The sequence below is a fragment of the Lacerta agilis genome, chromosome 6 (assembly GCF_009819535.1).
Source record: "Lacerta agilis isolate rLacAgi1 chromosome 6, rLacAgi1.pri, whole genome shotgun sequence".
In the NCBI taxonomy this organism is placed as follows: Eukaryota; Metazoa; Chordata; class Lepidosauria; order Squamata; family Lacertidae; genus Lacerta; species Lacerta agilis.
In genome coordinates, this window is record NC_046317.1 from 8,895,766 (window position 1) to 8,906,820 (window position 11,055).

At 46.7% G+C, this 11,055-nt stretch overlaps 1 protein-coding gene across 4 annotated transcripts in view; it reads left to right on the forward strand.

Moving 5' to 3' along the window:
* The window catches only part of LOC117048032 (microsomal glutathione S-transferase 3-like), a 28,190-nt gene extending 18,474 nt beyond the window's left edge, over nt 1-9,716 (forward strand). For 3 of the 4 annotated variants that reach the window (XM_033151358.1, XM_033151355.1, XM_033151356.1), the window contains exons 2-6: nt 4,110-4,233; nt 6,524-6,597; nt 7,085-7,142; nt 8,029-8,101; nt 9,503-9,716. In XM_033151358.1, coding sequence (XP_033007249.1) covers nt 4,117-4,233; nt 6,524-6,597; nt 7,085-7,142; nt 8,029-8,101; nt 9,503-9,612 — 432 coding nt within the window. In that variant the 5' untranslated portion in view covers nt 4,110-4,116 and the 3' untranslated portion in view covers nt 9,613-9,716. Of the gene's footprint in view, nt 1-1,261; nt 1,286-4,109; nt 4,234-6,523; nt 6,598-7,084; nt 7,143-8,028; nt 8,102-9,502 lie in introns of those variants that run through there. The other variant, XM_033151357.1, reaches the window with a different exon arrangement.
* The last annotated feature ends 1,339 nt before the right edge of the window (nt 9,717-11,055 follow it).

Consider the following 11,055-nt stretch of genomic DNA (forward strand, 5'->3'; position numbering starts at 1 on the left):
TACTTAGACTTTGTGGGAGCTGGGGCCAGGCACATTTCCGTTTGCCATGGGGAAGCAGGTCTGAAGAGGGGAGGCTGTGGACCAGATCCAGAAGATTGGGGGCCAGAGGTTCCCCACCCTTGTTTTAGAAGAAGCCCTCATGAGGCAGTTTACATGGGGGGGACCATAAAACTATAAAAATTAGACACCAGAGACCAAAGCTAGAGCTTGTTGTATAGTAATGCCTGGTTTTAAATATACTACTCCTGTAGTAGCCTCTGAATTGAGTCATTAGTATATCTCTTGGTCGCCTGCAAAATGAATTTGTTGAACTTTGCACCTTGTTCCACAACCCATTTATGTAAGTGGTACTTAAATTGCCAATAGGCGGCAGCACAGATGTAGTGGAAAGTCTTTTCAATAGGAAAATGGTTCCATTGAGCAATGTTTTACACTTGCAGCAATGCAGAGGCTTCTTGCACTTGCCTTTTCTAGCAGAACACAGTTTCCCAGCTTCTTGGTTATGTTAAAAATGATAGAAATATAAATATGTGATGCTCCCCAAGATAATGTAATTGTGCCACAAGTATGACTCAAATGGGGCTCTTTGAGAGTTTGCAGCATCATACAGAATCTACAGGCAATGTGTTCTGCAACATACAATGGGGTTTGGGGTAGCTAAGAGAGCAAGGGCACCGGTCCTTTCTCAGTTTTACTGGCTCACTGCAGCCTGAAGAACTCAGAATGAATTTTAAAAGGTTTGCGAAAGATTTATTAGCTTTTGTACCAGCCTTGTTCATGTGATCACTGTGCTGGTGGGTGATTCAGCTGGCTTTCCCCCCTTGCTCCTCGTCTCCCATCTCTGCCTGAGTCCAATAACTTAGTTGTCCTGGTTGTGGACTTTATGGGGAGGATATTCATATTTCCCGCTTTAAATGGATTCAAAATGCACCCTAGCAAAATGGTTGCTGGGAGAATTGCTTTGCTTTGTTGCAATCACTATTCTCTACCTTTTCTTCTGAGGTTTAGAAATCTTTCTGAATCTCCTGAATCTTTTGTTTTATTTACTGAAAACATTTTACTCCACCCTTGAGCAGAAAAAGGCTCCTACTTTCAATGATCAAGAAAGCGGCTCACAGAAAACAGCAACTTGATTAACACAAAATATCAGAATGAAAGTCAGTATAGCAGAAAAACGTATTTGCAAATATAAAACATTATCAAAGTCTTGTGAAAGCATGAACTTGCTTTCAATAAATCTATTTTACTGCTTTTTTCGGCGTGCTCTTGTTGGGCGGCGACGGCAGTGAATCCGGGTCGACGGGGCGGGAGGGCAAGGGTCTTCGGAGTCAGGCAGAGCTTCCTGCAGCTGGGCACCCTGCTCCTGCTCGGCCTTTTCCCCGGCTCTTGGGCCCGGCGGCCCCATCCGCCGGGGCGCTTTTGCCTATAGCGGGCGGCTGCTGGCGGCTCCTGGCCCTCAGGCGTGAATCCTGCTGGCCGCAAGCCGCTGCTGGTCAAGCTGAGATAGTGGCAAAGCTTGACAGTGCGTTTGCAAAAACGGCAGGGCTTGTGAGGGGATCCTGGGCATCATCTAGTCCAACTCCCTGCAATGCAGGAGTATGCAGCTATCCCATGCGGGGATCGAACCTGCAACCTTGGCGGTTCTCAGCACCACGCTCTCAGCAACTGAGATAAACATGCCAGAAGATGGGGCTTTTGTCCAGGGCTGGCAGGATGCTGAATGGCAGGACGGGGGGGGGGGCTCCTTCAGCAGAAGCGGCTGACTTTCAGCCTCGTGGAATGAGCAAGGGCTGTTAGAGAAGTGAATTGGCGGCAAGTAGATTCCCTTGCATAATTTTGCCCGATATGAAGCATGTCCGGCAGCAACTGGTTTGCGATTTCCTGGTGCAGTTACTATTCTCCCAAACTACTGTACATGCTTGCCTTTTCACACGAGCAGTTGACTCAGTGGAGGGGCTTGTGCTCCCTTGGTGGCAACCAGAGGCTTCTGGATCAAAGTGTGGACTTGACCTGATATATCTGGGGCAAATCACTCCAGCTGCAACCTGCTCCAGAGGACGGAGCCTTGCAAGGGATGTGGGCACTGCAGTTGAAGATATCACCCTTGTAGAGTTTAACTTGTTGGGGTGAAAGGACACCAGGTTGCAGATAAGCCGTCCCTGTGTGTTTGGACGTTACAGCTTAACAGCTCTTGGTGGGGCAACTTGGGGAACTCATTTGCTATTGATTTTTCTTCTGGACCAGGCGTTCAAGTCCTTGGGCCCTCAACTTTGCCCAGACTTGGCTGCCGTGCAAAGTGCAATTTCCTTTATCACTGCAACATAGTAGAGGAAAAATCCTGCAAAAAGGCACCAGCAGCTCTTGGTTCCTTGATTCTGCAAGGACTTGTTGCAAAGGCGTTGTCTGTCTGTTCTGAACATGCGCAGGCTGACACAATAATCTAGAGCCAGGAGCATTTGGGGGCACATGAATTTTATTAACAGCCACCAAAATCAGACATTGCCCTCGTGGGGCTTGTTTATGGCGGAGAGATAACATCGTTGTCCTCTGGGAAAATAGTGCTGGCTCTCATTTCTGACTCCTCAACAGGCATGTTGATTGCTCTAGCTAGAATAGTAGAGAAATAAACATGTTTTTCATGGGGGTCAGAAAAATGACTGACAGCAACATCGATAAATCTCAGGAGGGAGGGAGCTCAGTAGCAGAGGCACCACCACAGAAAAGGCCGTGTCGTTACTTGCTGTTTCATTATATTTGCATTGCTCATTTTGCATTGCTTTAATTATTCTTAAACTATAAGCCACATTTGCCATTTTACAGCTGAAAGAAGGAACTGAAATTACTAAAAGAAAAGGGGGATAAAGAAATAGGTATAGGCCAGGGGTCAGGAAACGTTTTCAGCAGGCAGCCGGTCCACTGTCCCTCAGACCTTGTGGGGGGCCGGACTATATTTTTTTTTGGGGGGGGGGCAAATGAACGAATTCCTATGCCCCACAAATAACCCAGAGATTCATTTTAAATAAAAGCACACATTGTACTCATGTAAAAACACCAGGCAGGCCCCACAAATAACCCAGAGATGTATTTTAAATAAAAGCACACATTCTGCTTATGTAAAAACACGCTGATTCCCGGGCCATCCGTGGGCTGCATTTACAAGGCGATTGGGCCGCATCCGGGCCCAGGACCTTAGTTTGTGGACCCCTGGTATAGGCCATTGCCCCAAATAATGTGAACTTCCTGGGGCTACAACCCTATAGTTACTTACTGAGGGAAAATCTACCCTTTGGTGGTTGCACCAAACACAAATAAGACTGCCAGGTGGATGAACGCAACTCACCCCACCCCCCACCCCCCGTTCTGAAATTAAGATTGGAGATCAGCGAATTTGGGAGGAAGGCAGCAAAAATGCAGGTTGAGTGGAAGTTGATTAAAGGCACAGATACAGGTGAAACTTGAAAAATGAGGGAAGTCATGGTTTGTTAGCCAAAGATGAGTTTAAGGAATTTTTTTGTGATGATTATGACGTACAGCTGATGAAAACCCCAAGGCTGAAATTGTTAATTTGGGTGTTCTCATCAGCTGTACGCCATAATCATCACAATTATAACAAATAAAGGCTTGACATATCTCGCTTTGCATGTCATGAGTCCATCTCATATATTAGTTTCACCTTTTAAGTTGAATTACTGAAAGAAACGAACCTTTCCACGATATTCTAATTTTTCGAGTTTCACCTGTAGGTCTGTTTACAATACATTTCAGTATGTTCTTCCGACCCCTTACACCCAGTTCCGACATATCTAGGACGTTTGGCATCATTTCTGTACTTGGAGTTAGGGAAGAAATGGAACTGGAAGCCGGCTTCTGAGTTGCTGGACTGCAGAGACCGGCTTCCACTTTGTTTGTGCTCTGCTCCTTTGTATTACTCTCAGATCCCTTTCCTATTGTGCTTAGGGCCAGGAGGCTTCTCGCTGTGACCTGTTGCCTTCTGTTGCTTCCAGAGTGTTGGGTTTTTGCCCACTCTGTGTGTCTTGGCGTGGTGGGGGTGGGGGGAGCGATTCTGATTCTTGGCCTTGGACTAACTTTCCCCTTTCCCCTCTCCTCAGTGCCAAGATGGTGGTTCTCTCGAAGGAATACGGCTATGTGATTCTCACCGGTGCTGCCAGTTTCATCTTGGTAACATACCTGGGCATCAATGTGTTGAAAGCCCGCAAGAAATACAATTTTCAGGTAAGGGGGCGGCTGCGTTGCTGCATCAAGTCTCTGGGAAGACAAGAGTACAGACGCAGCATATCCAATATGATCTGATCATTCTGCTTATTTCCTGTGGGGTCTGTTTTTCCTTTGTGGTGTAGTGGTTAAGAGCAGTGGACTCGTAATCTGGTGAACCGCGTTCGATTCCCCGCTCCTCCACATGCAGCTGCTGGTTGACCTTGGGCTAGTCACACTTCTCTCTGAAGTCTCTCAGCCTCACTCACCTCACAGAGTGTTTGTTGTGGGGAAGGAAGAGAAAGGAGAATGTTACCCGCTTTGAAACTCCTTAGGGTAGTGATAAAGTGGGATATCAAATCAAAACTCTTCTTTTTTCAAAGAACCATGTTTGTTTTAGACCTCATGGCCAGTAGCGTGGGATTTCCCCCCTTTGCTGGCTGGAAAGTGGGTGGGTTCCGTCCCCCTTTCCTTTGGTGCGCTCTTGAGTAAGCCATGTGCAAATGGCAACACTGCAGGCAGCTAATGCTACTTTCTGCCAGGCGACATGCTGCCTCAGTGGAACCTCCATAGTCAAAGACAGTGTACCTCTGAGTGCCAGTTGCTGAGAGGGCTCTTCCCTTCATGTCCTGCTTGCAAACGCCCAAGTAGCACTTGGGTGGCCGTTGATGGAAACGGCCTAGGTAGACCTTGAATCTGTTCCAGTTCTGGTGTTTGCACGCATTATGTAGGCAGGCCTTGAAGGTGGCTCGGGGCGTCCTTGACAGTAGATTTGATCTTCACATCATAGCTTCCAACACTCTCTGTTTTTTTCATCTGTGAGGACTTGGGTGAGGAACTGGTGAGTTGGCTTTTGCAATCGCCCACAGCTGGCAGTGCTGCGCAAATGTTTCTAACTTGAAAGCTGCTGTAGGGGGAACAAGCTGCATGGCCACTCTTGCTATCTTCTGTGGTTTTCAGCTGCTAGCATCGCTTGGGGAGAAGGTGAGCCATTTTCCAGGGGTCTCCGAAACAGAGGAGTCCTGTGCACAGAAAAGACTTCCTCTCCTCTTCCTGGAAGGCTTTGGTGCCGCAATTGGGAAGGAGGCCAGAGGGTGTGTCTGCTCTGCTCTCTGTTGGTGAGTCATAAGCCTCTCTAAAAACAGCTGGGCTTTGTGCATGGTTTCTCATGGCTCAGGAATGCGTGGGGACTTCAGCCATAAGACTGGCAAGCCGTGTCCCTACCACTCCTCTTCCTTGGTACTCTTGCTTCTGTGTTAGTTCACTGCTGCAAAGAGCCTTTGAAATGCAGTTTGCAGGCAAACATAAAAGGAGAAGAAACAACTTCGGAGGCGAGGGTTGCGACTGTTGTGTTTGGGCTCTTATTCCCCCTTGTGGGGAGCGACCTGGCTTGTTTCACCTGCTACTGTTTGCTGGACCCTTTCTTGACTTTTGCTTGAGACATCATGGCTGCTTCCGGGTCTGGCCGAAGACCAGGCTGGAAAAAGGAGAGTTTCTTCCTCTGCTACCATGGTGGGAAGGCTTGCGGCAGAAGGCAAGGGAAAGATGGCAGCAAACAGCAGGAAAGTCTCGCACAGAAGGGGCACGCTCAGACACAAAGTTTTAATTGACCCACCTAACATGGTATGTCTATGAATGTGTGTTTCTGGCAGAGTGCAAAACAGAAGCCCAATCTGTGTGCCCATTGGGTGTGGGAATAGAGTAACACATTGATCACTAGGTAGCACGTGGAACACTTAAATGGCTCAGGACCGCAATACCTTAAGGACCGCCTCTTTCCATATGAACCTACCCAGATCCTGAGATCATCTGAGGGCAGTATATAAATTACAAGCGGAACGCGGGTGGCGCTGTGGTCTAAACCACTGAGCCTAGGGCTTGCCGATCCGAAGGTCAGCAGTTCGAATCCCTGTGATGGGGTGAGCTCCCGTTGTTTGGTCCCAGCTCCTGCCAAACTAGCAGTTCGAAAGCACGTCAAGGTACAAGTAGATAAATAGGTACTGCTCCGGCGGGAAGGTAAACGGCGTTTCCGTGCACTGCTCTGGTTCACCAGAAGCGGCTTAGTAACGCCGGCCACATGACCCGGAATGCTGTCTGTGGACAAACGCTGGCTCCCTTTGCCAGTAAAGCGAGATGAGCGCTGCAACCTCAGAGTTGTCTGCGACTGGACCTAACAGTCAGGGATACCTTTACCTTTATCTTTTATAAATTACAACAACACCTTTCTCCTCCAACTCCATAGTTGATGAGGTGTGGACGTTCACTTTTTCTCTTTCTCTCTCCCTCTTCCCCCACCAACCTCCCTCAAAAGTACCCAAACATGTACAGCACAGACCCTGAAAATGGACATCTCTTCAACTGTATCCAGAGGGCACACCAGAACACGTGAGTAGCCCTTGGCACGAGGTGTTTAATTTTGGTTTCTTAAGTGTTTAAGGCCTCAAGTGGTGCAACTGCTGCTGCTTTGGGAAACCCAAAGATACAATAAGGGATACACTGTGCAGAAGAGCAGTCTTTGTCTCCGTGGCACCCGGACATAGCTGCAGAGGCCCGACTTTCCCGTAACAGGAAGGAGTCATTGCAAGCGTGCAAATTATTCAGGGACAGCTGTGAAATCTGCTGCCTTCTTCCTTGCAGCCCTGTTCAGGGAAGTTTTTATTCTGTGATATTTTAATGTATTTTAATATTTGTTGGAAGCCGCCCAGAGTGGCTGGGGAGACCCAGCCAGATGGGTGGGGTACAAATAAATTATTATTATTATTATTATTATTATTAAGTCTCTTGTTGAGAATGATGTCCTGGTCTCTGAGGCAGCTGGCATTTAACAACAGAAACAGGGCCACAATGCACACAACTATTTCTGTTCTTGCAGGTTAGAAATGTTTTCCTCCTTCTTATTCTTTCTTGGAGTGAGCGGAATCTACTTTCCGGTAAGTACCAAGATGAGAGACTTTGGGGTTTGTTTTCCCCCAGCCTGCTCAGTGGGAGCAAAGCCTGGGTGTGACTGCGAAGCCCAAGGTACTTGATTCCCTGCTGTAGTTTCTCTGGAGCAGAGTTCAGGAACATCCATACTGGTCAAATCTGAACAAAATAAAAAAAATTCTTTCCAGTAGCACCTTAGAGACCAACTAAGTTTGTTATTGGTATGAGCTTTCGTGTGCATGTACACTTCTTCAGATACCAATGAACACGAAAGCTCATACCAATAACAAACTTAGTGAAGTTCGGAAAAGGCACTCCTATCGCAGAGGCTGTGTGACGTGTCAAGGAGGACCTCAAAACTCCTTTACAGGAGAGTGTAATCAAGTCCAGGACAGGTAGTTGACCCATTTCCTGGACACGGGAGCCTCCACTCAACAGGGTCTCCGCCTTCTCAGGACTGAAACGCCGCTTATTGGTTCCCTTTCTGCACTCCGCTGTGTCCAGGCAGCTGCTCCTAAATCAAACGTTACCATAGACTTGTTGAGTTGGAAGGGGCCCCAAGGGTCATCCAGCCCAACCCCCTGCAATGCAGGAATCTCAACTAGAGCATCCATGACAGATCACCATCTAATCTGCTTAAATACCTCCATGGAAGGAGAATCCACAGCCATCCGAGGGGAGTCTGTTCCACTTTCGGAACAGCTCTCAGTGTCATCATACTGATGACCACTCACTCCAAAACTTCTATTGACTGCCCCCTTTGTTCCATATAGATGTTAAAACAAAACTGGAGACAAAATAGAAGCTGATCTCCTCTTCCCTGTTGCACATTCTTGTTAGCACCAGCCCCCTCTGTGAGCAGTGACAATTTCTGCTTTTTTTCCTCCCCCCCAGCGGGTTGCTACAGGACTTGGTGCATCTTGGATCATCGGAAGACTGCTTTATGCTTATGGCTACTACACAGGAGGTGGGTTTATGGGGCTGGTAAACGCAATCCGTTCGTCACCTGCAGAGATGCTCCAATTGGACAGTTTTCCTTGGATCCCAATTGGATCCGTTGCCAAACTCTTCCATGCACTGTGCAAGAGCTTGGAAACCAGAGCAAACAGTTGGGAATCAAGAGGAATGGTCTATCTCAGGCATGGCCAAACTCGGCCCTCCAGCTGTTTTGGGACTAAAATTCCCATCATCCCTGACCACTGGTCCTGTTAGCTAGGGATGATGGGAGTTGCAGTCCCAAAACAGCTGGAGGGCCAAGTTTGGCCATGCCTGGTCTGTCTTATGCTTCCCGCCCCCTCTCCCATAAGAGTAGGAAGCTATGTTTAGAATAAAAATAGTGGGATTTTATCCCATTATGCAATGCCTTAACTCCACCCTCCTTTGCCAGAAAAAGAGAACACCCTATACATTTTCTGGAGCACATACTGAAGTGTTGACTTGAGAAGAACACTGATAATTTCATTGCTTTCCCCCCAAAACCGCTTTTTTTTGGGGGGGGGTTACAATCAAGCAGAATATAAATTTTGGGAAATAAAAAAATAAATATTTCACATATGGAACACTACATGATGGGTTGCACGCACACACACACACACACACACACACAGCCCTCCAAACACACCCCAAAATCTCAAAAACTACCGGATTTCTCCCCACTTAGAATCAGCAAGGCTGCTGGTTTTTGCTTTCAAATTTATTTATTTATTTGCAATATGCTTATAGACCACCATCTCATGCATAACATCAAGGCAGGGTACAACAATATTTTACAAATACATTGTTGTTGTTGTTGTCGTCATCCATCTGTTTTGAGAGACAATGGAGTGCACCTTCCAGGGTGAAGTCAAATGGCTGGAGAACCACTGTGGCTGCAGAGACTGGTAACTCGTAACTGCTGCCTCCCGCATTGTCTTTCCTGCGTTAGCAGCACCAAAGTGACCTCTCTGGGGTGCAAGCATGGGCAGAGTGCATGGAGGTCCTCTCTGGAAGGTGTGAGAAGGAGCAGTCTAGAAAGGCAGCAATAGTAGTTCATGAACGTGTGCCCTGCTGACATTTGGCCACCAAAGCCTCTTTAACTTTTTGTACTGAAGCCTGTGTATTGCCTTTGACAGCATATCTTGAAGGGGGCGGTAAAAAAGTAAAACCTGGTGTTTTAGAGGTTTGCCCTTTGCAGGCAAAACAACCTCAGAGAAGTTTATCCTAGGTAGATTGCAGAATTTCTCCATCCTGCACGCTTTGAAAGTTTTGGCGCTCTGGTTGGGTAGCTGAAAAGAAAGGCTTCTTGCAACAAGTGAAGCTGGAAAATCAGCTGCTCACCTTGTTTCTCGTACCAAGAGTGAGTCGTGTGAACCTCACCTTTTCCTTACAGATCCCCGGAAACGACTCCAAGGAGTCCTTGGCAATTTGGCACTTTACGGATTGGCAGGGACCACCGTTTACTCTGCTTTGGTGCATCTTGGCTGGGTGTGCAATAACTAGATGACACCCCCTCTGTGGCTTCCTGGGAAGCCTTTAAATCTTTCAATAATGCAATTATATTTTAATTATAAAAAAAATCAAATAAAAGCCAACATTAACCATAATTGCTCTCTTTCCCTTCATTCTTGATATAATCTGTTTATAAGCCTTATTCCCCTGCACACCAGACACTTTCCTGTGGCCAAGAGCTCTAGCCCTGCAGAGGCAGCACATGGTAAAAACTGTGGTTATTTTTAAAATTATTATTATTTATTGAATTAATATACCTCCCTATACCCAGAGTTCTCAGGGCGGTTCACAGAAAAGATCACAATATATAAATTCAAAACAAAAACAATAACCCAATAACACCCCCCCCAAAAAAAATCCACATTTAAATGGGCATAGGATGTCGACTAGGTCAACCAAAGGCCTGATTAAAAAGGAACGTTTTTGCCTAGCACCTAAAGGTGTCTAATGAAGGTGCCAGGCGAATTTCCCTGGGGAGAGCATTCCCCAGACAGGGACCCACTGCAGAGAAGGCCCCGTTTTTGTCCTGCCACCCTCCGGACCTCTCAAGGAGGAGGCACACGAGTTGGTGGTGCTTTCCAGAGGGGTGTGGAAGACCTGCCAGGGTGACCGTGCCCAGTGGAATTGTACGCTTAAGAACGTAAGACTAGCAGATCCAGTCCAGTAATTCTGTGGCCAACCCGATTCCTCTGAGAAGCCCACATGGAGCCCGTGACTGGATCAGCGCTCTCCCACCAACTGGTTCTCGGATGTACGCTGCCTCTGACAGAGAAAGTAGAATGGAATTGTCAATATTGTCTGTGAATTTTATCCCTTCCTCCTATAAACCTGCCGCTACCTCTTGCGGAGGCAGGTTGCATAGTTTTAAGTAGTATAACACCCAAAAGAACCAATGTCACGACTGATGTTATGCCAAACACACAAAGATCATAACCGGCTGGTGAAGTAATCACAATTCTCATCAATTGCACATATAAACAAATGTAATATAAATCTCAAACATAATAATGGATAGGTACAACCATTCAACTGTAAATATATGCCATCAACATGTGTCCATAAGTATCATGGGATCCACATATTACAGATCAAGGTCCCAAGGCAGACAAAAATAAAGCATGGATGTAATAATTATTATAGTCTTGCCAGTCTGCAACATGAACGTTGCCACAGAGGGGTGTGATGCAGGTCGTACTGGTTGGCGATGGCTCTGTAGTTAACACCACTCCAAAAGATACAGGTGAATTTGCCACGAAGAATAAGTCAAACAAAGAAGTAATTCTGTAGTAATGCCACTCCAAAATTAGATGAAAAAGGCCACGAAGAAAACGTTAAACAAAGAGGGACAAGGTTACCCGGGTTACAGTCCTTGTTTTGCCTAAATTAGGCTTTATCAGCAATAAATAGGCTGTATAAAGAAGTACAAAATCAGTT